The sequence below is a fragment of the Bombus bifarius genome, unplaced genomic scaffold (genome assembly GCF_011952205.1).
Source record: "Bombus bifarius isolate JDL3187 unplaced genomic scaffold, Bbif_JDL3187 scf7180000008014, whole genome shotgun sequence".
Classification (NCBI taxonomy): Eukaryota; Metazoa; Arthropoda; class Insecta; order Hymenoptera; family Apidae; genus Bombus; species Bombus bifarius.
Genome location: NW_022884390.1, coordinates 672,374 through 692,521, shown reverse-complemented (window position 1 = coordinate 692,521; position 20,148 = coordinate 672,374). Strand labels below are relative to the sequence as shown.

General features: G+C 27.7%; 4 protein-coding genes across 9 annotated transcripts; 1 reads left to right on the top strand and 3 right to left on the bottom strand.

Annotated features, from left to right (window-relative positions):
* Window positions 1-50: 50 nt before the first annotated feature.
* Window positions 51-2,479, bottom strand: LOC117206977 (KICSTOR complex protein C12orf66 homolog). Of its 5 annotated transcripts, none has more exons than XM_033446737.1 (10): window positions 2,254-2,479; window positions 1,781-1,927; window positions 1,545-1,696; window positions 1,343-1,483; window positions 1,112-1,250; window positions 980-1,024; window positions 851-912; window positions 633-783; window positions 414-524; window positions 68-350 (listed from the first exon to the last, which is right to left on the bottom strand). In XM_033446737.1, exons 1-10 carry the CDS (start codon window positions 2,332-2,334, stop codon window positions 180-182), a joined length of 1,200 nt encoding a protein of 399 aa, XP_033302628.1. In that variant the 5' UTR covers window positions 2,335-2,479; the 3' UTR covers window positions 68-179. The 5 variants fall into 5 exon arrangements, with proteins under 5 accessions (XP_033302626.1, XP_033302628.1, XP_033302629.1 ...); XM_033446738.1 differs by having other exon boundaries at window positions 851-909; XM_033446736.1 differs by having other exon boundaries at window positions 851-916; window positions 980-1,044; window positions 2,254-2,478.
* A 331-nt stretch (window positions 2,480-2,810) lies between these two features.
* Window positions 2,811-5,695, top strand: LOC117206943 (transmembrane protein 165). The gene is made up of 6 exons (XM_033446670.1): window positions 2,811-3,276; window positions 3,353-3,554; window positions 4,191-4,366; window positions 4,494-4,676; window positions 4,767-4,872; window positions 5,018-5,695. The coding sequence occupies exons 1-6, from the start codon at window positions 3,139-3,141 to the stop codon at window positions 5,092-5,094; spliced, it is 882 nt and encodes a 293-aa protein (XP_033302561.1). The 5' UTR covers window positions 2,811-3,138; the 3' UTR covers window positions 5,095-5,695.
* On the bottom strand, window positions 5,688-17,176 carry LOC117206942 (protein mini spindles). Of its 2 annotated transcripts, XM_033446668.1 has the most exons (32): window positions 16,928-17,176; window positions 16,050-16,116; window positions 15,760-15,953; window positions 15,403-15,609; window positions 15,156-15,275; window positions 14,881-15,056; window positions 14,583-14,806; window positions 14,318-14,512; window positions 13,949-14,129; window positions 13,741-13,853; window positions 13,466-13,670; window positions 13,215-13,378; window positions 12,974-13,125; window positions 12,682-12,900; window positions 12,406-12,589; window positions 12,075-12,278; window positions 11,010-12,011; window positions 10,689-10,892; window positions 10,447-10,582; window positions 10,185-10,378; window positions 9,903-10,123; window positions 9,518-9,622; window positions 8,972-9,151; window positions 8,633-8,804; window positions 8,400-8,558; window positions 8,140-8,327; window positions 7,834-7,996; window positions 7,572-7,745; window positions 7,343-7,492; window positions 7,049-7,223; window positions 6,836-6,979; window positions 5,688-6,065 (listed from the first exon to the last, which is right to left on the bottom strand). In XM_033446668.1, exons 2-31 carry the CDS (start codon window positions 16,104-16,106, stop codon window positions 6,861-6,863), a joined length of 5,937 nt encoding a protein of 1,978 aa, XP_033302559.1. In that variant the 5' UTR covers window positions 16,107-16,116; window positions 16,928-17,176; the 3' UTR covers window positions 5,688-6,065; window positions 6,836-6,860. The 2 variants fall into 2 exon arrangements, with proteins under 2 accessions (XP_033302559.1, XP_033302560.1); XM_033446669.1 differs by lacking the exon at window positions 9,518-9,622 and having other exon boundaries at window positions 16,928-17,175.
* Window positions 17,177-18,023: 847 nt separating this feature from the next.
* On the bottom strand, window positions 18,024-19,940 carry LOC117206957 (piggyBac transposable element-derived protein 4-like). The gene is made up of 3 exons (XM_033446698.1): window positions 18,537-19,940; window positions 18,193-18,479; window positions 18,024-18,102 (listed from the first exon to the last, which is right to left on the bottom strand). The coding sequence occupies exons 1-3, from the start codon at window positions 19,938-19,940 to the stop codon at window positions 18,024-18,026; spliced, it is 1,770 nt and encodes a 589-aa protein (XP_033302589.1).
* Window positions 19,941-20,148: the final 208 nt, after the last annotated feature.

The window sequence follows — 20,148 nt, the reverse complement described above, 5'->3', positions numbered from 1 at the left end:
AACTAAAAATAAATTATAAGTTTTACTTCAGAAATAAATAATATAGTACATAACCGAGCAATAAAAATTTTATTAACATACAACATGTTCCATGTTATTATTTAAATAACTTTTGATTCTTTTTCTTCTTATAATCTTTGGTGGTATTTTAACATTTTTATACGTATATATGTGATTCTTCATTTTGATAATTTTAACGACTCATATATTTTATTACACCTAATTTGCACACATAAGTCTGTCATAAATGATGCTATGTGAGCTTCTTTGTCTTTTTGTTTACCATTTTCAGATACAGTGACTAAAGTCATTCTAGGATCGGTATTGTACATGGCATATGTACATATATCCTAAAAGAAAATCAATTTGTATTAAAATATAAAATTTATCAAAAAGCGCTTCTATTAACATACTTTTACATTTTTATAATATATAATCTTATCCATAGCAAGAAGTTCCGTATGTCGTTCTTTAATTCGTTTTTGTATGTTATCTAAGTGAATTGATGGCTTTTGTACAAATACCTAAAAGGTAATATTTTTTTTAGAAAACAAAATTTAGTGAATATTAATACTGCTACAACGTATTACATTTATCTTTTTGCCAATCATTTATAATTTATATAGACTCACGCTAGGACAACTAAGAACAACAGGGAATTGCTCAGAAGTATTTGGTTCTCTACGTGGATGTCTGTAACCCAGACCTGCATCTTCTACTCCCCTAGAGTCAAATATTATTAAGACCGCGAGGACGTCGTGTTTACGTTGAAAGCTTTGTATTCTAAAATAAAAATGTATATCAATACTCATTCAATAACTTTTAATTGAAATAATTAAAAATGTTTTACTTATGGTAGTAGTCCACATTTTGCTTGCTCATGATACTTCTCATTTCTCCTGGACTAGCCTGCTGACTTAAAGTAGTATGAAAATATAAAGAGCACTTAGCTAATATGCTACTACGTAGTTTCACTAACCATTGATACAATGCTGGTTGTTGATTTGCTTTTAAAAATGAGGCACTGAAACCCAGTTTCCATGACTAAAAATATGTTAATTAATTAAAAATATTTATCTTTTTCCTTCGTTATCTTATCTATATCACTTACCTCTTTACTTTGTAAAGTTCTCTCCCAAGCTGACATTCGTGTCTGTGCACCATACAGAGCCATTAATGTTGATAAAAATCTCCAATGTTGAAGTTCAACTTGTGCCTTTGTTAATTGCACTAATATTTCGCACTCTAAACTAATCAAAGCATGTCTTAATTTCAAGAAGAATAAATTATGACCACAATTTCCAGTTTTTAATTCTAATATTTTATTTTGATTTGTACTTACGTTAAACTTGCTTTAATAGCAGTTAGTGCTAGATGCGAACAAGACAAGGAATGAATTTCTACTATTCCTTCAATGCATTGTAATAATTCCTGATATTTCATAGTCTTGCTATTGATACTCATATTGTACATTTTTTCATAACTGTAATAGAATAATATTATATGAGATATTTAACTACAAATTAAAGTAACAATATACTAACAAATCTATCAGTTGTATTTTCGCAGTAATATATTGACACAGTTGATTAGAAACCTCAGCAACTGTTGCACCAATTGAATTGGTTCCTCTAGTCATTTCCTCTACCCTTTTTAGATCAGATTTCAAAGATTCATATACTGTTCTTAATGAGTTCTAGAGAAACACGTAATAATAGATATTAATTAAATGTCATTATTTATTTTTATATTATATTAAAATAAACATTAACATATTTACATCTTTCCGCAAAAATCCTTTATTTTTAGTATGGAGGAAACCTAGATCTGCATATGAATGTTCTGCTACTGCTATTTGTGGTAAATGCATAAGTAACATTCCCCATGGGCCCATTTGTGTTTGACGACATGATCCACGTTCCTTTTCCTGGAATTAATGATTAAATATGCATTTCTAAATTATTAGAAGATAGTAATTAGTTCTCAATTTAAAATTTTCTTAAGAATTAAATAAAAAATGTTGAATTTATATATCTAAATTTGTAGAATATTATCACAATTTCATTTATGGATTTGTATATTTCATCTTTCATATTCTGCAGTAATGTATGTTACGTTAATGTATGGAAACGTTAACACTAAAATTTGTAAAAGCTATACATATTATAAATATACATTCAATTGTATTAAATCAGCCAGATTTTTATTTTACGTTACTAGTAAATTTGTATATACTTTATAGTAATTACTTACAACTAATTCTTTAGCTTTGTCAGTACACAATTGAGCAACTTGAGCAAAAAACGTATTAAGAAATTCTTCTTCGTGATCCATTTCTTATCTGTTTTTATTATGATCACAACAAAATAACTTATGTTTATTTTCATTACTCATATTTCTAGAGGTTATGAAATCTTAAAATAGTGTACATTACACTAAACTGTCATTTCAATATGCACTGATTTATGATTGTGGTGACCTCTGAGTTGCACATGTATTTCTCAAATAAGCTAAATTCGCGCCAAAAATAAACCATTTAAATGGTCTTAAGAAGACAGGATGACATTATATTCAACAAAACATTAAGCCTATGTTTATGTAATATAAATTTCAAAATGCACTTTAAATATTTGTGACAACTAAACAACTATTCTTGTCTTAAATCATATATGTATGTGCATACATTGTTAAATTTAATATTTCTATAGAACCATCCCCTCTTTCTAACTTCATTTGTTGTTCAGCGACATCTGTCAGATTAATGTTTTCTAGGTGTATAATTCTAATGTTTAAGTCCTACAAATACATATATGTTTCATGAAATAAATAGTAGTTTGAAAATTGTTACTCAAACTTTTGAGAATTTAATATGTTTAAATATTAATTCTTATAAAATACATGAGATACATAGTATATTTGTATCAAATATTTTCATTTGATGAGTGATCAATTTTCGAAACATTAAATATCCATCACGAATATTGTGTAAATTTCACAATATAGAATCTGCAACGTGAAACATTAGATAGTATAAGTATCCGTACTTCACCGTGCGTATGTTCCATGTACTGATAACGTGTTCAACACTAAAAAAGTTGAAGTTAAAACTCCTAGTATTATTATTATAAATTAAAAACAATGGGCTTTATTCGATCTCTATCAACAAGCGAGTATTTTTTATATATATGTGTAATAAACTGTTTTTTTTTATCTACAGTATTAAGTGAAAGTGAACCTATATATGATAGTAGATTTCAAATGATAATGACGTCTATGGTAAATATTTATAATTCAATTTATCTGTATTAAATAATATGAACTTACACGTATTAATGTTTCTAATAAATACTAGAGACCTGAAGATGCAATGTCACCACAAACCAAGGATAACCTTGGTTTTATACATGCATTTATAGCTTCTTTGTCTGTCATCGTTGTTTCTGAATTGGGTGACAAAACTTTCTTTATCGCTGCTATTATGGCAATGAAACATCCAAGACTGACAGTTTTTATAGGAGCAATTAGTGCACTGGCTTTGATGACTCTCCTTTCAGGTATTGTTATATGTAAAAGTTTGATTAGACAACTTTTTCTATTATCCAATAATATCTAGGACCTACTCTAAATATGAGTGTGGCATTTGAAAATTATTACAAAAATTCATATAACTAAATATTCCATGTAATTTTATCTATGATATATAATGAAGTTTGCATTCTGTTATCCGATATCTGATTACCTGTATAAAAGATACCCAAAACATTTTTACATTTTAGCACATGATTACACAGTATGTTTTGATAATCTTGTTACTTCTCTTGTAACTTTAAGTATTATATGGATTTGTAATAAACCCAATTCAATCCTGAACTTAAGTATTTTAATATTACTAATAGGTTTTATCTAGATTACAGATTTTATTTATTTTCCAAGTAAAGAGACAAGAAATTCAAATTCAAAGAGCAAATAGATTTTACAATAAGATTTCCATACTCAATCTACTAATTTTAACATTTTTTACATATTTGATTGGAATGTGGTAGAACACCATAATATAAAAGCTATATACAGTATAACACATTTACTAGAATTGTTTTTAGTAGTATATTCAACAATATTATGGTATTTATAAAATAATCAAAACATTATATGTATATTATATAATAGTTGTCTTTCTTTCTGATTTTCAGTCATTTTTGGATATGCTGCAACCATAATTCCTAGTGTTTATACATACTACATTTCTACTGCGCTTTTTGCTTTATTTGGTTTGAAAATGCTACGGGATGGTTATAAGATGTCTGCAACTGAGGCACAAGAAGAATTAGAAGAAGTGCAATCTGATTTAAGGAAACGAGAAGATGAGGTATCAATATTAAAAATATAAATAGTTATAAGCAATTTTCATTAGATTTTATAGAATAATTGTTTTGAAACTATTCCTTTAACGTTTTTGCAGGAATTAAATAATTTTTAAATATCATCACTTTCAGTATGAAAAGGAAACTGCAAGCACTTTAGTACAAGATCCAGAAACTGGTGTTATAAGAAAAGCAACAAAAATTAGTGCACTGGTGCTCCTCTCTAGGATATTTCTTCAAGCATTTACATTAACATTTCTTGCAGAATGGGGTGATCGCTCACAGCTTACAACTATTATACTTGCAGCAAGAGAGGTGACATTTATATTTAATATTTGGCTTTATAACATGTATAGAACAATGTTGAACCCTAATTATAAAGAAAGAAAAATTTATTATTTCTAGAATGTTTATGGAGTTGTAATAGGTGGAATATTAGGACATTCATTTTGTACAGGATTAGCAGTATTAGGGGGGAGGATGATAGCTCAGAGAATTTCAGTACGAACAGGTAAAGTATACTTTTCTATATTAAAAAATAGATAATATTTCTACTTGTATAGGTTATATATGTATATGTAAATCACTAAATATTAATGATACTGTAATAGAATTTAAAAGGAATAACAAATTGGGACTATTTTTATTATTTATAGTGACCATAATTGGTGGATTGGTATTTCTACTATTTGCTTTAACAGCACTTTTTATCACACCTACGGAAGATGTATGAAAACAGTATACAGTGTTTATATACCTATATGTCATAAAATATATTTTGCTATGAGATAATGTACATATTTTCCATATTTGTGTACAGATTGTGTGATGAGATAGTAAAAATCATAATATACACTACATTTTTACATAAAAAGTACTTATGTATATAATTTGTACATTATGCTTGAAATTATATTGATATAAATAATTACTCATGTGAATAAAATTGTTGTAAGATTAAATGATACGACATATCAAGCACTAAACAACGGTGTATAGTGTAAAAATAATAAGTAGTATTATTATAAGCTATTTTATTGAATACTTTAAGTTAGAATATATACACACTCTACTTACACTACATAAATTCTTCCAGAAATTTTTGTAGATATATTAAGTTACTATTATTTTATAATAATTATTATTATCATTATTTCGCTAATACTATGTTCTTTTATTATGAAAAATTAACGTATTAAATCTACATTCGTATACCGGGATTATAAATATGAAGAAACATGCTTCTTATGTGTAGTACTATTAAGTTTTAATTAATTAAATAACAAAGACATGTAATATTTCTTTTATAAATATAGATCAACGATATACATTAATGAGTGGATTTATTTTAAAAGAAATAACGAAATATAAATCGATTCTGTGTAAAATCAGTCTAAAGAGAGCATAATACTAGCTTCTTATAGCTTAATTATTTTTCCCAAATGTTGATAAATACGAGTACTATAACATGTTAGCAATTATTTTAAGAGTTGTAACACATAAACTCCTGATAATTAGCATTATAACACATATGTAGTTACTGAGAAAATCAAGACATAAATGCTACAGTTAATGTTGCACTGAATAGCGTAACATTACGTACATTAGGTATGACGATTATTCTTTCTGGTCTATGTACTATTTACTTCATATTGTATTGTGTGTATTATTGGTTCTTAATCCAGTTATTTAAGCACTGCAACCCTGTAAAATAGAATTTATCTGTTCATATAGATAATGCACATAATAAAATATATATCATTAATATTTTCTTTATATAAAATTAATTTAAAGACGTAAATCAGAAAGAATATTTTTAATCGCTTTAATTCCGAATTCTACTTTATGAATCATGATTGTTATATACAATATACAGGATGTATAAAGAAAATATTTAAAAATATATGAACTCATTGAGAGCTCATTGAGAGGAGTCATCAGAAACATCAAAATCAATTTTAGTACAAAATGTAATTTTGTATTTACTAGTATTTAGTAATATGAATGAATCTCTTAAAAACACATTAAATGTAAATGAAAGAATTAAGAATTTTTGAAAGCCCAACAAAGAAAAGTTTAAAGAAAAACTGTATTGTAACATAAAATCGTAATATTAACAAAGAAACTATTAAAATACTAATATTTATTTTCATTTCTAAAAATATGTTCAATGTGTTCTACACATTCACATCTGTGAATCATAAGCCAATGTATATTTTAAAGTATTTACATTTTGTATTATTTTTATTCATTGCTATGATTTCATTATATTATTTATTACGAATAAGTAACCTCATGAAAGGATACAAAATTACATTTTAGGCCAAAAAATTCTTTCTTTATATATCTTCCTTAAGTCTCAAAACCATTTTCACTAAACACTCTGTATATTTTATTTTATATTCTTGAAATGCAAGCTAAAATTTTTAATAAATTCTTAAACTATTATTCATATGTAATTCCTTCTTTCTTACTTAGTAAGAATTAATAAGAATTAATTCATGTTGGACTTGGCTGGTTAGTAGTTCTACATTGTGCTTCAGATAATCGAAGTTTTTCGAGCCTATGCAATGGATCCATTAAGCTTTTTTCTTCCGAACTAGCGGATTCGGCTATTTCTGAAGCAAATTATTTACGTAAAGTAATAATAAGTAATTTGATTAGTATTTCACATTATAAGTATTTACCTGTTGAGTACTGGTTATTAGTTTGTGTTATAAGATTTTGATTTTTTCGTGCTTGATCAATATCTCTTAATCCTTGCTCTATAAAGTCTTGAAAGAATTGATGAGATTTTACCAAGAAAGGTTGTACATCCGCTTCAGGATATTGAAGTTTAAAATCGTAAAGCTGCATTAAACCCTGTACAAAATAAGTATACTTATTAAGTATAAGTATCAAAACATTAGCTACTAGATAATTGAAATATATTATCTAGTTATCCATTAAAAAATAAGTATATTATTTATCGATATACATACTTCTTTTGTATGTTCTTTAGATCCAATCTTTTTAAATATTTCTGACAACTGTTGATGCGTAAATTTCGACAAATGTTCTTGAGCTTTTCCCGCACCGCTGGATTTTAGAGCACTTTTGGGGTTGCTATTAATTTCATCTGGCTTAAATGTCTATTAAACATTATTATCAGAAATTAAAATTTTATGTATTTCATAAGATTCAATATCTCATAATATCTAATTTACTAACCGCAATTAGCCTAATAAGATAATTCTGTAATTCTGATTCATTTGTATTATTTATTCGTGTTAAGTGACTGAGTATGGTACTGCCTTTTACACGGGTCATGCTATGAAGAATTGTCTTAATTGTACGTAATGGAGTATCAGATTTTCGTTTTTTCCACCATATACTTGGATAATCCTGTAAAATATACATATTTAAAAAGAAGAAAAAAGAATCTTTATTATAGATGACACATATAAAATGTTTACAGCAAAAAAACTGTTACCTTAAGGAACCGATGTACTTCTAAAAGAATAGTGTCATAATCTAAATCTGCAGCCCAATTAGGGATTGTTTTCACTATCTTCCATAAACACTTCATTACTAGTTCCTCATATTTGGATGGAGCAGCAGATTCAGCACATCCATGAAGTAATTTTATTAAAACACTTAGCATTAAAAAAAATGAATGAATTAGTTATATTTAATACTTTAATAAGGATATTTTAAATATATGTATAACAACTGTCATCAACACTATTATCAACGTCAGTCAACATACATTACTAAATAAAATTTTTAAGATTATTACCATATAATAGTAGTATGATTTGAGTTGTCTATTATTTTACAAACAATGTTGTTAATAACGCGATAATATGCTTCTGCCTGGTGTAAATGATTTAGTTTGTTCTCTGCTAATAAGCTGATCATTTGATCCACAAGTTCTTTCAGATGTATTAATGGAACGTTCTTTCCAAGAATCCCAGTATCGTAAAACTGTAGATAGTTCCACAATAAATGCAATGTATATCGTTACTATCTTATACGTATTATATAATTAATTCTTACCGCTAATAAAACCATAAATGTATTTCTAAACCCTTTAGATATATCTGCACCTCCTTGTTGTAAAGGATAAGTTTGCAAAAGTTTTAATTGCATATTTATCGAACCAATAAATTTATCTTCCTTAGATTGTAAACTCAAAATTTGATGAGATTTTATCAGCTACAAAATAATTAAAAATTACAAATATAATATATATAACTTAATACACAAACATGTATATTCTAAATACGGACATTATCGATGCTGTTCATTGATTGTATTGCAACAGCCAAATCTAAACTAGCCATTGCAAGAATTTTACGTTCAAGACTTTCCTCTTTGCTAGTATTACCAGTACCCAGCTGCTGCTGCGTCATTGATGCAGATTTTGATACTAATAATTTCGGAGGAGACATAGGAATAACTCTACAAAAATTTTTTTAATTAAAATCTAACATTTCAAACAAGTCACTTTGATAGCTTCTATATTAGATCTAACTTTATACAAAAACATGAAACAAAGAAAATTATTAAATATGCCTTCTATTACTAATAATTAGAAAATGTAACAAGAGATGATAATAATTACTTACGGTACTTTATGTATATTCATTGCGTTTGTTGTGGGATTTTCATTTAGATCTGTTAAATCAATTTCTACCAGAACAGGATTACTATACTTTACAGGTGCATTTAATTCAATTCTTTGTAAAAAGTCCATGTCAAGTCCAAATGGACCTGAAACTTTTGGTTGTGTCGAAGTTGGAGAATTTCTAAAAATTAAAATTATGTAAAAATTGTGTAAAATCAGATTAATACTACATTTACTGTACTTATTGCAGTATTTACTACATATAAATCTAATCTATATAGGACATTACTCTTAGATTGTTTTATCACTTTAACAACATTGAACCAGTTTCAAACCACAAAATTTATTCTAATGTATATTATCTTTTATAAAATTGATATGATCATTATAATCAAAAATATGTATATGCAATAGTGATCTCAAATAAACTTATACTACTACGCTGAAAATAAAATAACCAACTAAACATGCGATTGCTTGTTATTTCTCATATACCCGCCACCATACATATACAGCACACTAAAAACAAATCACAAGAAGCACAAACGTTTTAATATCATCTTCATCATGATTTGGAGATGAAATGTTTGAAAGAGGTTCATTAGTTTCATAAGAGTCTGTTGGTACATTTGTAGTCTCTGTTACATGTGGCCTGGAAATATTAAAAGCAGATTCGTACAAACAAAAATAATTAACAAAAAAGAAATAATAAGATATGGTTACAAAAAATATATAGTATTAAAGATGTTTTGTTTAATTATATTAGCAATTTAATAATAATATCAAAAGGAATGGCATTAAATATCTGTGATATAATTAATGTCACGACATAAAAATTATAATACATAAAATAAATGCTTTTATATGGAAATGTTGTTAAAAATAAGTTTTAATGTGCAGAAATATATATAAAACTATTGCATTACACTTACAGTTCATTAGATTGAGGTGGTACAGGTGGCTGTGGTGATTCAGGTATTTCATCATTTTCTTCTTCATATTCTTCATTAGAACTTTTAACATCTTCATTAGAAGGAATAGGTGTTGCATTTGAAGGTGTTGAAAGTCTATTGGCAGAAGCCAATTTTACTGGGTAATTTTTAGCAGCTCTTTTAATACGCTCATCCAATAATGATTGATCTTTTTCAGATATCTAAAAATCAATAAATTAGTGAAACATCATAATTATACAAAAACAATTATAAAATCATTACCTGACCAATAAGTTTGTATATTCGTTCCCCTTGAAGAAAATATGCTTGAACAATGCAATTTAAAGCAGCATTTCGAACAGAATTATCACGATCTGCTATTTGTTTGGCAATTTCTTTTAGTGCCACAGATGTAGATGGTTGGCAAACTGACAATCCATAATTTTCAATAAGAGAACCAAGTTGATCTAAGCATTCTAAAAGTAGAACAATTATTTAGCATTTGCTAATCACGATTTCTATATTTTTTAATTACTTTATTTACCTGTTCTCTGCCGAGCATTTTTAGATTTTAAACCTTCCATTACATAAGAAAATAATTTGCTCACTGGATACACCAATGCTATTTGTTTAAATAATGCACGAACTCCATTACGCACTGCATCTTTTGGATCGCCAATCTGGACAAATATGTGTGTATATATTGATACAAGTAAAATATATGTTGAGAGAAACAACTATTAAAACAATAATATTGCTGATATAGCAAAGTATGAAGTAATTTACTTTGATAATGAGATATGGAATAAACGATGCGGCCTCATTTTCCAACATATGATACTGGTTTTCTATTAATAAATCAAATACCATCCTCAAATACTCTAAACCTTTTAATAGTACTGAAGGATTAGTGTCAAAAAATCGTAGCGTCAACCACTTGAGAATAAGGTCTAAATTCGATACCAATGCTTTACTATTATCGGGCAAATCCTAAAAATAATAAAAATATTGAAATGACAAACACTAAAAACACTACAGTAGAATATTAGTATTTACAAAAATAAATAAATACAAGATTTTGATATGTTAAATGCTTAAAATAATTACCTCGGTTAATGCCTCAATTGCTTTAAGATGATATCGAAAATCAGAATGAAACATATTGGCTAATAAAGTTTTATTTACGTTTGCAGCGGTCATAAGTTCTTTTAAAAGTTCAACAAATTCTTCCCTTGGTGTCGTAAAATTCCATTTTAAGACTTTTAACTTTTGTTCGTCGATTACTCTTTGATGTTTCAAATTATTAGTAGCCAATAAAGGACTTGTATCCACATCATCATCTTTTTTACGAGCACTACCAGGTTTTGATGTTGGTTGTTTTTGATTAGGTTTTACTACTGCTTTTGCAGCTTTCAAAGCTCCAGCACTTTTAACAGTTTTCTGATTTTCCTTTGGTGCTTGTTTTTTCGGTAGAGGTTTTATAGGCAAATTCGGTCGAGATTTATCTAATGCAGTAAGTACTACTGTTCGTGATCCAGGTTTCAGTTTTTCTGTATTTCTAGCCATTACTTCATAAGAAAGATGAATCATAAATCCTAAAACTGCTTCTTGAGCATTTTTTCGCACATCGGAATTACGATCCTCTAAATTATTGTACAAATACGGAAGACATACAAGGAGTTCTTCTTTTGGTATTTGTTTTGTAGGAATCAATGATAATTTTTGTGCTAACCAACCCCAAACCTCAGCTCTAAGTAGTGGTGACCCAGATTTCAAAGCATCTCCAATCATTTCACCATCAAAAAATTCTTTATAACCACATTGATCTCCCCATGTATTTATGCAAGAAATAGCTGCAGTTCTAATCCAATTTTTGTTATCACCTAAACATTGTATAAAGCCGGGGAAAAGGACTCGAATATGTTGTTTTGCTGGAGGACCCATTGCAACAGCTAAAGCTTGACATATCCCTAAAGTTGACTGAGCTATTTTACTATTGCTATCAACTAATCGTAGTGCCAAACCTTGTGGTAAATCACCAATAGAACCTTTTATAAATTTTGCCTCAGATATAATGGCATTTATTTTTTGTAAACCTTCATTTCGTACCTAATTTAAACAAATTTAATTTAGATTATCAAATAATTGCACATCTTAAAGTATAATGCTAACCTTCCAATTTTTATCAGATAGTTCATTAAGAAGACCTTCTGTAATTTGATTACTAATATCAACACGTGGAATAAGATTATTAATATCAGTTTCACTATTACTACTAGATTTTTTGTCCATTTCTACATCTTCATCATCATCGCTTGTTTTATCCTTTTTGCTCTTTATCCCACGAATTGGGACAGGTGGTGACTCACCATTGTGCTATTAAATAATAATTTATATTAACATAATATTATCATTATTACAAACATAAAGTTTAATTTATATAAAGTATTATCAAAGACATATATTTTGAAACAATAATTTACTACAACAGTACTAAAATTACCTTTTCACACTCTTGTTCAATTTGTTGACGTAAAGCTGGTTTCTCATTCTCAAAAAACATAAGTAGTGGTTTACCCATAAATAAATATAATGTACCTAATAATGTAATAGCTGAAGTACGAACACCAGGATTTGTGGCGGCAACTGCCTTTTTTATATTTTCCATTAAGGATTTAACATTGATACTAAAACATATTTATTATAAGTTATATATGTATATATTAACCACAGTACATTATTTAGAATAGAATGTTATATTAAATAAATTATTACTTACACACATCCAAATTCTATAAGACCCCTACATAATAACGCTAATGTTTCTTGCTGAACTTTAGGATTTTTTTGATTAAAAGCAAATGCTACTATTTCTTGTGCCACATATTCCAAACTTGTTGCTTCTGCTATTACTAAAAGAGTTTCGCCGGCAACTGCGCTATTTTTCGCGTCACCTAATTTTTCAGCTATGTCCATGACACAATATTCACAAACAGTACTGGAAGGAAATACAATTATACTACGTATATGACTTACTATATACCTTTAAAATTAAACGTGGATTATCTTACGTTGAAAACGGAAAATTTTCTGCCAAAAACTTTACTATTTCTAATCGCAATTTTAGAACTTGGAAATTTGTATCTTTGAAACCTGGTTTCTTTGCTAAGGTTCGTACAATCACTTGTATAGGTATTTCCATTGGATCTATTTGCTTTACAAACTAAAATAACATATTGTTTGTTACTTAACATCTAGTATAATATTAGTACTTTACTTATGATTAAAAACAGATGTAAATGTTTCAATTACCTCCAAAAGTTGCTCAACTGCAGCTAACCGAGTCTTCCAATTGCTGTCAACAAGACCACTAAGGATATCAGCTGGTAACATTTGAATAGCCATTTCTTCTATCTCTTCAACACTATAATTTTTTTCTATTTGAAGTTTTGTACCAGATGACTTTTTAGAAACAGCTATAATAAATAATAAAGATTAGATAACTAGATCAAGCAACGGTAAAATTATTAGAATAATAAACTTTAAGAATTATGTATGATTACCTAAATTAGTTAAAGAAGCAGATGGCTTCTTAGAAGGAAGCTTTTTAGTTGTACTAGTATTAGGTCTTTTAGTCGTTTTCGAGTCTAGCTCTTTAGCTTTTGCTGTTGATTCAATTTTACTTGGAGCAGTATTTGGTCTTTCTACTACTTTTGGTGCACTAGGAACTTTAACATGAATTACAGCTTTGTCCGCGCATTCTTTTATCTAGCAAGATGGAAAAAAAATATATATAACATTATAATGGATATAATTAACAATTTTTGACCTTAAATACCTTAGTCATTTTCAAATTATCTATATCCGTAAGAAATGGCATCATAGATTTTTCACCAATTAATTTCATAGCTGTGCCAAGAGCTTCTGCAGAACTATCTCGAACAGTTGGATCTAAAACAAATGATTTTGGTGGTAATAATATTAACAAATGTATGTTAATACATGTATATATATTAGTACATAGTACAATGTATCTCAAAATATACCTGGTTCATTTAAGGTTTTCAAAAGTACACCAGTATAAGCCTTTAATAGCTTTTTATTTAAAGTTGGTGGTGGAGTATGTGAAAAACATCTTGCTAAATAAGCAGCCGTTTCTGCTTTTACTGCAGGATTTTTGTTCTCTAATGCAGCAAGTGTATCTTCTAGTATAAGATCAATAGAAACCTAATGTATGCATAAAACATTATTTGCATATTTATAAGGTACATATTATTCTTTTATAAATTTTATTATATATTATTTAAACATTGGATTAAATCTACAGTAAAAAGATGTTAAAACTGTGTACATATAAATGAATATAATAATAAATATATATAGTTAACAATTATTTATACTTCATTTATACTTACACTAAGAAAAATAGCATCTGCAGCTTCTCTAAGTGCTTGCACAACGTTTTGCTTTTTTTCACGAAACTTTTCCAAAATTGATGACAAACACGCAGTTGCATAAGGTTGAAATCGTTTTTTTAGACCACCTGCTAATCCTGCCAAACATTTTCCAGCCAATGCAACCACTAATACGTTAGTATCTTTGGATATGATCTGTTTATAATATTTGAAAAATAAATAAAGTAGAAATGATTGAAATATGTAGTATCAGAGAGACTCATACCTTTTTCAAAGCTCTTACAACATCTCCATAATCACCATTTTCCAATTTAGGATTTTTTACGAGAGCATCTAAGGCTTCTAAGGCTTCTTTCCGTTCTTGCCATTTTTTAGCTTCAAGCTTTTCATAAAAATCTTTTGGAAGTTTAGAAAGTATATCAACAGGTTCCAACAATTCATAAGGATCAATGTCAGGAGCAGAAACGCTATCACCATCATCTTTGCCCTCTTAAATACAATACAAATCTTTTATTATGAATAGGAACAGTAAAATTACAATATATAATTTTAAAACCATTTACCTTCACCGATATCACTTGTAGAATCTGTAATACATATCGCCTTAGGCTTTTGCGATTTCAAAAATCGAGTAGGAGCGACTTTTTCTTCTTTTAAATTATTAAACTCTGCCTCCAATTCCGTAATTTGTACTGGTTTTAATGTATTCAACTGTTGTTTTAAAGGAGCTCCTATCCATCTAGATATTACAAAATAAAATTAGAAATAGAACTTTTGTTAAAACATTTTCATTATATAGTAATATGTAATGTTCATATAAATAAAATTAAGACAATACCTGTAAATTTCAATAACCATGAATTTTCCTTCATCTCTGACAGTTTTGTCTCTATCTTCAAGAAAACCAGGAATCTTCTTCATTAAAGGCTTTATATTAATTACTTTTGGTCCAAATTGTCTACAAGTTTAAGAATTTAGTAGTTACATACTGAGATAATAATATATATTGAACAACAATTTTCTTGACACCTGGCTATTACAGTCAATATATACAATAATAAATAATACAAATAATATGTAATTACCTTAAAGCCAATGTTAAAGTAGAAATACATGCAGCAACAATTTTTGGATTTTTTGCTTCTGTTCCTTTTAATAACTCTTCCTGAACAGCTTCATGTTTTTCAATTTCTATATACATCAGTGTTATTTGTACTGCTAACTCTTTTGTTTTAGCTTTAGGTGCAGCAATACATTTAGTAACTATTCCATTCATAACTTCACCAACAGTTCTATAAAATTACAAGTATGTAATTTTGTTAAGTTTATCAATGTATGTTAAAAAAACATACATTATACATATTAATAAACTTTATCGCCACAAAGATGATAGTAAATTATTTTAATAGATTAATACATTTATTATAATACACAATACTCACTTCCCTGCTACCGCAGCATTTTCTATGAAAGCTAATGCTGCTTCCAATCCTTTTTCTTGAGCAACTGCATTACTGTCTACCACAAACTTTTTAATAAATCCTAAAAACTTGTTCCACTCTGGAGATTTTTCATCATCGATACATTGGAATGTATTTACACATTCTTTATATCCATGCAAACGAGCTCTCCATAACTAAATAATATTAATGAGTAAAAATATTTAAAAAGTCATATTTTTTAAACTAAATGTTAAAGGTTATAGCAAGAAAGGAACATATGTATATATTACCTTATGCACACATCTTTCTTCTAGTGGTAATTTGATATATTCTGTGTCTTGTTCCATGTTTCAAAATCTATAAAGATAATAATTAAAATGTTTTAATTTTTGTTTCATGTTATATTTATTTCTATTTTATTAAACATATGGTTTACCAAAAACTTTAATAGCAAGGTTTAATTCCCAATAAGTATTGCATTATCTTTTTTTTACAAAGGAGTTCTTTATAAACTAAATACAACTGTCTGCATAATTTATAGAAAATATGTAGTACATTAGACCATATTTTGATTAAGTATGACATTTAATTACAGAAACCAGAGCAAAACATATATTATGAATATGAATATAATCAATATGTGAAACATTAAATTTATAAAATTTATAAGATATGAAATACATTCATATGTTCATTGGAAGCTGCAATTTTTGCTAACATTTACATAATTTTCGAAGATATTTTATTTTTAGTTATGAGTAGGAGAATAAATTTTTAAAATAAACATGTTATAATAAAAATGTAAACTAGATGGATTGAATTTTCAAATCTTAAAAGTAACATATGAAATAAAAGATTAGAAATTATAATTCTCTAATTGTAATTATAATTGGTATAAAAATGATGTATATTAAATGATTTGTAGAAAAATTAAAATTATAATTTGAAGATGATATTTATTGCATATAAATTTATTGCACAATGATATATTTTAGTACTAACGATTTACATGTTTCGTATATAACGGAGTAAATATTAATTTCTCACTGCGTACGTTTTTTGGTAGAAGAAACAAAACAATATAATAAATGTTGTACTATGACAGGAGAGATTTCAGATATCAGGACATAATACTCGTAAGGATTCGTCATTAAAAATTCGAACCTACCTTACAAAACGAAGATATAGGAGAATATCTTTTGACAGGAGAATCAACGTTCTTAGAAAAATCGTCGATTCAGTTTATTCGAAATATTCACGTAACCAGACTGTAAGGCCTATGATGACCTTTCAGCGGCTGTTGAGTCTTTTACATTTAATTTTCAAATATAAATTCTCTGTTCTGTACAACCGTCAAGCTGAACGCAAACAAAAAGACAACTATGTATATCTTTCGAAACTATGAATTTCTGAACCCGGTCAATGTTGCAGTTTACTACTTCTGTCGATAGATGGTACTAAAAGCCAATTTCTTTTGTTCTCAATTTTATGCTTCATTTCATTAACTTCATTTACTCATTTCACAAATTTTTCATAATTTTATGTATTCATTTTTATCTCTAATTGATATATCTTTACATAATATTGTTTAACTTTATTAAAACCAATTATTATAAAATATATTAAATATTATAGAAATATTATAAAATATTTCTGTTCCTAATTTAAAAGTTTATAGAACAGCAGTTCTTAAATATTTTCCATTTGCGATCCCATCTTGTCCGGGAAAATTTTACATGACTCCAGTTATATACATAAAAAAGTATATAAAATAAATATACAAACAAAACGTTAATCGGTAATAAATAAAAGAAGTTTAATTCTAAACAATTCTTTATTATATTTATAATTTTCTTACTTATTGTTACTTCATAGGACAAACCCAAAGCATATTGATGACATAAATATGCTTCTTTATTTTTTGTATAAAGAATTAAATCTTGACTGTATATTTAAAATAACAAAGTATCTTTAACGTTTTTCAGAGTTTATCAATATTGTGATTTTACAATCGTCAATGACGAAGATGTCGTTTTGCAATAGATATGTAGTATAAAATCTTATAAGTGTGTTTAAGACTATTTTAGAAGTTGTTGGAAATTCTGTCTCAAATCTAAACAAAAACCAGTTTGAACGATATTTTAAAATGCTTAGTGAATTCTTTGTGATCCTTTAGTAACAAATGATTGACATTTTTCATTTCATTGATGTGTAGTAGTTGCAAAAATTTTTAATATGACCTACTAGAAACTCAATTATTTTTACTATGGGCTACTACCTACTCTGAGATTATTTACAATGGTACGATTGCGTTTCTGCGGAAGTTTCAAAACTGCTTTACAACTAAAAAAAAGCATGTATGTATTTTTATAATTATGCTTTATTAATAAAATATAATATCAAAAATATAACAATACAAAAAATAAAAACTACTATTTATATTTCTTCATTTTATGATATCTTGAAAAACAATCCCCAAGGTGCATTCTTGGTTTATCAGGGCAAGTATTGCAGTATTCACTCGTTTCATGTCTTTCACCTTTCTTCTGTCTGTTGGAGCAAACAATACAATCTCTTTTTTTGCCTCTACGCATTTCATGAAGTTTCCCGTTTAATCTAATTTCAGAAGATGATGTAGAAGCTCTAGATCTTTCTTGTCGAAAATTATTAATCAGTTGGTCTATTAATAGTTTAACATATTTCAAATGTGTTAATGGTTTCTCATTTTGTTTTTTTTTCACAATTTTATATATGATATATGAATTAATTACACACACCTCCATGCCCCAAAAAAACATTTTTCTCCACCACTTAAGAGACTTTCTCAAAAAACAATAAGTAGATGTATATTGATTAGTTTGATTTATGCTGCTCATAGAATTTGTGTAGCTGACAACTACATTAGGCTTTCTAATGTTTACTTCTTTACCTCCTTGTAGAATTCTTTTTGAATCTATCATTCCAGCATCATTCCAAGTACTCAAGAGTGACATAATTCTCTTGTCTTTCCAGGCTAAGAACATGATTTTTCTTTTTTTATAAACAAAAATTTTCTTATCTGAAAGCTTTGATTTTTTAATAAACATCGGAATATCTTTCCTATTAGGTTTTAGGGTACCAGTCAAATAACATTTTACTTTCATTAATTCTTCTGCCAAAGGTATACTGGTATAATATCTATCAGTAAACATATGATAACCCTGTGCCTCTGGAATTTTATCTAACAACTTTTGATATAAATGCAGTGGAATCCTAGTGCTAACTGGTAAATCTGGACGAATAAGATTTCCTGATGTAATACTCCCATAATAAGGTAAGATAGTATAGATATAACCAGTTTCAGAATCCACCATCGCATATATTCTTATACTCCACTTTGTTGGCTTAATAGGGTTATAGGTAATAAATGAAATTTTCCCTTTAAATGTTACTATTGATTCGTGTAAACTAATATTTTGACCAGGAATAAAGTGCTCAGAAAATTTTGAATCTATATAGTCTAAAAAAATGCTGGCTTGTTGTATATGTGTTTTAAGATTTTTGCTCCCTGAGTCAGGTGTTTTCAAATGAAGCATCCAAAATATTTGATTGAATCGAGCTCTTGTAAATATATCAGAAAAAAAAGGGATTCTACTGTTATGTTTAGTCGACCAATATTCTTGCATGTTAGAAATAGGCATTGTACCCATATTTAGGATGACTCCAATGAAAGCCCAGAATTCATCTTCATTTACATCATGCCATGTTTGCCATATAGAGTCTTTAGTTAGATTCTTTGAATTCAACACAGATTTTGCATAGTTATTTGTTTCCTTTATTATTTCATCAACAAGTGGTTTTGTGAAAAATAGTTTAAAAAACTGAATAGGTTCAAAAATATTAGAAGAAATTTGTGGTCCTGTCGATTTTGGTCCTATTGAATAATTTATTCTTGTAGGCCTGTACCCATCCTCTGTAATACTAATCCAATCATCCTCTTCCGTGGTGGAGCTTGCGGTATCATCGGTATCCGATTCAATAGGCCGAGCTTTTCGACTTCGATTAATTATATCACTGCTGTCACTATCGCTCTCGGTATCACTATATCTACTTTCATTTATACTATTAATTTCAGCCAAATCGTCACTATAAAACCTAAGTTCGAATTCCTCTTCGCTTTCCGAAAATTCATTTTTTTTCATTTTTAGAGTAAATAAAAAAAAAAGATTATAATAATTTTAACGCACAATTATAGATGAAATCTAACAGTACAAACTTCTAAGGAAAAATGAAGAATATTTTAATTTAAATGTAAAAATAAACTACGCAGATTACTTGAAGCTTTCTTATTCATCGTCAATGTGTGGAATAAACTATTGCTTTTATGTTGCCGCAACAGTGACAATGAAG

What these genes read in the sequence shown, in the direction of transcription:
- LOC117206977 (XM_033446734.1), bottom strand. Translation starts at nt 2,334, where the DNA reads ATGGATCACGAAGAAGAATTTCTTAATACGTTTTTTGCTCAAGTTGCT. An exon ending in ACAAAGCTAAAGAATTAGTT is followed by an intron (nt 1,928 to 2,253) that starts GTAAGTAATTAC and finishes CATTAATTCCAG; the next exon opens with GAAAAGGAACGTGGATCATG. An exon ending in TTGTTCTTAGTTGTCCTAGC is followed by an intron (nt 525 to 632) that starts GTGAGTCTATAT and finishes ATTACCTTTTAG; the next exon opens with GTATTTGTACAAAAGCCATC.
- LOC117206943 (XM_033446670.1), top strand. Translation starts at nt 3,139, where the DNA reads ATGGGCTTTATTCGATCTCTATCAACAAGCGAGTATTTTTTATATATA. An exon ending in AAATGATAATGACGTCTATG is followed by an intron (nt 3,277 to 3,352) that starts GTAAATATTTAT and finishes AATAAATACTAG; the next exon opens with AGACCTGAAGATGCAATGTC. An exon ending in TTATACTTGCAGCAAGAGAG is followed by an intron (nt 4,677 to 4,766) that starts GTGACATTTATA and finishes TATTATTTCTAG; the next exon opens with AATGTTTATGGAGTTGTAAT.
- LOC117206942 (XM_033446668.1), bottom strand. Translation starts at nt 16,106, where the DNA reads ATGGAACAAGACACAGAATATATCAAATTACCACTAGAAGAAAGATGT. An exon ending in GAAAATTTTCCGTTTTCAAC is followed by an intron (nt 12,901 to 12,973) that starts GTAAGATAATCC and finishes ATTTCCTTCCAG; the next exon opens with TACTGTTTGTGAATATTGTG. An exon ending in CTTATAGAATTTGGATGTGT is followed by an intron (nt 12,590 to 12,681) that starts GTAAGTAATAAT and finishes AATATGTTTTAG; the next exon opens with TATCAATGTTAAATCCTTAA.
- LOC117206957 (XM_033446698.1), bottom strand. Translation starts at nt 19,940, where the DNA reads ATGAAAAAAAATGAATTTTCGGAAAGCGAAGAGGAATTCGAACTTAGG. An exon ending in TGTTTTTTTGGGGCATGGAG is followed by an intron (nt 18,480 to 18,536) that starts GTGTGTGTAATT and finishes AAACAAAATGAG; the next exon opens with AAACCATTAACACATTTGAA. An exon ending in AAAATGAAGAAATATAAATA is followed by an intron (nt 18,103 to 18,192) that starts GTAGTTTTTATT and finishes GCTTTTTTTTAG; the next exon opens with TTGTAAAGCAGTTTTGAAAC.